Source organism: Penaeus chinensis, chromosome 2 (assembly GCF_019202785.1).
Source record: "Penaeus chinensis breed Huanghai No. 1 chromosome 2, ASM1920278v2, whole genome shotgun sequence".
In the NCBI taxonomy this organism is placed as follows: domain Eukaryota; kingdom Metazoa; phylum Arthropoda; class Malacostraca; order Decapoda; family Penaeidae; genus Penaeus; species Penaeus chinensis.
This window is the reverse complement of record NC_061820.1, coordinates 37,345,071-37,350,070: the sequence shown is the minus strand read 5'-3', so window position 1 is coordinate 37,350,070 and position 5,000 is coordinate 37,345,071. Positions and strand designations below refer to the sequence as shown.

General features: G+C 33.6%; 1 protein-coding gene across 1 annotated transcript in view; it reads right to left on the bottom strand.

Moving 5' to 3' along the window:
• LOC125034828 (hemicentin-2-like) overlaps positions 1-5,000 on the bottom strand; it is a 406,622-nt gene that overhangs the window by 23,402 nt on the left and 378,220 nt on the right. Inside the window, exon 5 of the mRNA XM_047626836.1 lies at positions 3,163-3,273. Coding sequence (XP_047482792.1) covers positions 3,163-3,273 — 111 coding nt within the window. The remainder of the gene's footprint in view (positions 1-3,162; positions 3,274-5,000) is intronic.

Here is a 5,000-nt window from a genome sequence, read left to right as displayed (position 1 = left end):
TGCTTCACTGAGCACGAAGTAAACAAACAAAATTCATTATGGCATTGAAACTGTTGTTTTTCTTTTCAGTTGTTTCCAAAGAAAACTGTCTCCGAGCTGAAAAAAGACATAGCAATGAAGGTAAGTTTTAGATTTTAAGCCACAATCTATACGTCCGAACACATTTTGGATTAGGACCTTGGATCCAGATGTTGATCCCTTTCTTTTTTTTTTTTTCTTTTCTTTTTGTCGAGTGATGGGAAAGTTTGTGGAAAATGAAAAAAAAAATCGCAAGACCAGAGGAAAAAAAAGTGTCAGAAGTTTTCCCGGAGAAGATCCGTTTCCAGGCCACTTCTAGCTAAAACCAACACGTATAGTAAGTGAACCACGGCGGGAGAACACCGCAGACTTTTCTGCAGTATCCTCGATCACTGTTTTCATTAACAGTTTAAATCGCTGCCTTTGAGAACGAGGAGAAGTAATCCACTAGGAAATGTTTCCACTCTTATTCTTCTTTCTTCCCTTTTTTTCAGATTCACCTTTTATGTTGCTTCATTTTCTACTTCTCCTTTTCTCTCTGTGAAGTAGATCCATAACAACGTATTCCTGCTTGTTGGATCAAACAAAACACAATAGCTGTTCGAACTTTTATCGAAAAAAAGTAATGAATTCACCACTAACGCCACTCTCTGCAGAGCCTCAATGCTTTTCGTCTTGTTTCCGGGCAAGATATATATCATACCTTTGCCCAATCCATTCTTCGCATCCTACGAAAGATGTTGCCTTGGAGACAACAGTTTCCCGTACGCGTTTGTATCCTCATTCCTCTTCTGGCAAGAGATCGTGCTTCAGGAACATCTTTTTTAAAGTTACGTGGACCGATAATGGAGTTGCCAAGACTCAAGTAATTCTTAAAGCCTGCCAGGCCGCGACGGGAGAGGCGGGGAGGAGAAAGATGAGTTGCCATGTGACCTTTGGCGCGACTAACACCACATTCATCGCTCGATCTGATTACTTCCTGGTAACAATCTCCATGACTCATTCAACGGAAAATTTATGCGTCTATTTCTTTGATGATGATAAGTGCATGAATGAATACAAGAGGAGAGATGGCGGTAAGGAAATATAAAGAGAGAGTGAAAGAGTGAAAAAGTCCTATATAGTGCATTTATCAAAGCTTCCAAGAGGAAAGAAAGGATATGGAGTCGACAATGGTCTTGTTGGCTATTTCATAAGCGGTTTCTATAATTTATAAGATACGTTTCTAGAAAAATAGAGAAACAAATTCGTGTTTATTTAGTGATGTCGTATAAGATAGTGAGACACGTTCACAAAATGGCACTGTGTATAAGTATATATAAATATATATATATATATAAATATATATATATATATATATATATATATATATATATATATATATATATATATGTATATATATATATGTGTATGTATATATATATATATATATATATATATATATATATATATATATATATATATATATATATAAGTATATATATATATATATATATATATATATATATATATATATATATATATATATGTATGTATATATATATATATATATATATATATATATATATATATATATATATATATATATATATATATATATATATATATATATATATATATATATATATATATATATATGTATACACACACACACACACACACACACACACATATATATATATATATATATATATATATATATATATATATATATATATATACATATATACACACACACACAGCCATTGATTCCACTGCAGGACAAAGGTCTTTCTCAGTTCTCTATTGAAAGGTTATTTGACAGTGCCACCCTTACCTGATTGGATGCCCTTCCCAATCAACCGCAGTTCAGCACGCTAACACTTGTGCCACGGTGGTGACTTCCCCTACGACACCTGCGTTTCACTTCTCAAGGCGACATTTCGTTTTCTCGCCGTGAGAACAATGTTCTAACCACTGGACTATCGCGGCAGTTATATATATATATATATATATATATATATATATATATATATATATATATATATATATATATATATATATATATGCATATACATGTCTATATGTGCGTGTCTTTTACATTGCCTTTTATACTATGTATAAGAGGCAGAATTAGATGCGATAAAAAATACATGACTTTCCCAATAATCGCCTCACCCTAAGCAAAGGTTCACATAGCGACGGGTTCCTTTGATCTATTAGCTTATTGAGGCCCTATTCTTCGACCTCTGAAATCGTCGATAGGACCATGCTTGGGAAATGTGAATAACCTTAAATAAAAAGGAGATAATTGCTTGTTCTAAAGGGCGATAGCAGCGTGAACATAAAGATGAGCTGACAATCGAAATTAAAATCCTGAGGACTTTGAAATGAAAAGATAAATAGATAGTGAGAGAGAGAGAGAGAGAGAGAGAGAGAGAGAGAGAGAGAGAGAGAGAGAGAGAGAGAGAGAGAGAGAGAGAGAGGGTGAGGTAGTGATAGACAGATAAACAGAGAGGGAACGAAAGAGAACGTGACGGAAACAAACAAGCAGTGAAGGAGAATAGCACATAAAAAGCGAATAAATACTCAGATAATACATTTGAACTGAGAGATAGAAAAAGGACACTTATATACATCTTCATTAGCTTCATTGTCATCAAATCACAGAAAAAAGGCTAGATGAAAGCTCCTAACTTTTTATTTCATTAATAAACTTGCAATTACTGGAAATTCAGTCGTTAGTAAATGCACGTCAGGAAAGACTGCTTCATTATCTTTTAGAAAGATTCGTACTTTCGCACAGAATATATATGTTAATATTGAGATGTACCTTTTTCATACACAGGCATTATGGATGTGTAAATATCATTGTGCATGTATATAACTATTTGTATACATACATACATCCATACATACACACACACACAAATACATACACACACATACACACACACACACACACACACACACACACACAAAAACACACACACACACACACACACACACACACACACACACACACACACAAACACACACACAAAAGCATAGTTGTAGATGATTATAGACTAAGTTCAAATCCACAAGCATGTCTCATAAAATGAACACACAGACTAAAATCACAGAGAAACCCCCGCTAAGCTCTCTGCTGTGATTGCGACTTACCTCCCTTCACTTCACACGCGAGGAACAGGGGACTTCCCTCGTTGATGGGCCCCACCTTGTCCATGACCATCACTTCCTGTCGGTTGTAGATGGTTAACTTCTCCGGCGGTTCTGCAAGGAAGAAAGGGAAGGGCGATTACTCAACCAGGCAAGGCCAAAGAAATATAGCGGGGCGGAGGAGAAAAAGCGGACATTTACTCTTCCGCGTAGACTAACTAATAAAAGTATATATATATATATATATATATATATATATATATATATATATATATATATATATGTATACATTTATATATATACATATATATATATATATATATATATATATATATATACATACATATATATAGATAGATAGATAGATTTATATATATGTATATGTATATCTATATCTATATCTATATCTATATCTATATCTATATCTTTATCTATCTATCTATCTATCTATCTATATATATATATATATATATATATATATATATATATATATATATATATATATACATACACGACAACACAGTTCTCATTCACATCCCATTACCCATACACGTATTCGTGAGGGCAGTGAATATGCAAACGCTCTAATATTTAGTTATTCAGGTATATACAGCTGTTTGTCAATGCATATTTGAAAATTCCTTATGACAGACACACATAAGATTATTTGAAATGATGCAACCAGCTTCATATCATCGATTTCCGAAGTTGGTAACGAAGGCAATATTCACAAAAAGGATAAAGACAAGGGAGAAAGGAATACAGATAAATATAGACAGACTGGCAGATAGGCACATGCATAAAGAGTGAGAGTGATAAACACACAGATATGTATATACATACATATATATATATATATATATATATATATATATATATATATATATACATATATATATATATATATATACATATATATATATATATATATATATATATATATATATATATATATATATATATATATATATCGTATGTATGTATGTATAGATTGAGCAAGTTCTTTGAGAAAGTGAGATAGTAAGAAATAGATAGATATATAGATAGATAGATAGAGAGAGACAGAGACAGAGAAGTAGAGAGACAGATACGGAGAGAGAGAGAGAGAGAGAGAGAGAGAGAGAGAGAGAGAGAGAGAGAGAGAGAGAGAGCGGGAAAACGAGAGAGGGAGAAATGGAGAAAAAGAGGGATAGTGAGAGAGAGAGAGAAAGAGAGAGAGAGAGAGAGAGAGAGAGAGAGAGAGAGAGAGAGAGAGAGAGAGAGAGAGAGAGAGAGAGAGAGAGAGAGAGGGAGAGAGAGAGAGAGAGAAAGGACAAGAGGAAAGGACAAGACTGAGACACAGAGTGAAGAAGAAGAAAAAAAAAAAAAGGAAAAAGAAAAGGAAGAAAAATTTTGGAAAAAATAAATAAATAACCGGCGGAGAAATCGACAAGGGAGAAAAGACACTACAGACTATTCACCGATGACAGGAAACAAGTCCTATTAAACCAAACGCCCTATGCAAGGTTTATGAGCCGGTCGAAGAGGGATACAGAGAGGGTAAAGTGTAATAAAAAAAACAACAACAAAAAAACGGAAGAAGGTCTATAAAAAAAAAAGAAATAAAAAAAAAGGAAAGCACAACCAGTCTGTGGGGAGCTTAATGAGGTGCGAATGAAGAATGGACCAGTTGATCACCTTGTTAACGACTGCTCTTTCTCTAACTTGGGATAAATTGCGCCAGTTACCGGTAATTATCGGGGCAAAAATAGGCTTCTTAATGGGCCGTGTATATAGACATATGAATTTTAAAAAAATGCAATTTATATCCATGTTGGTTTAAGACTTTATGATGCTCTTAT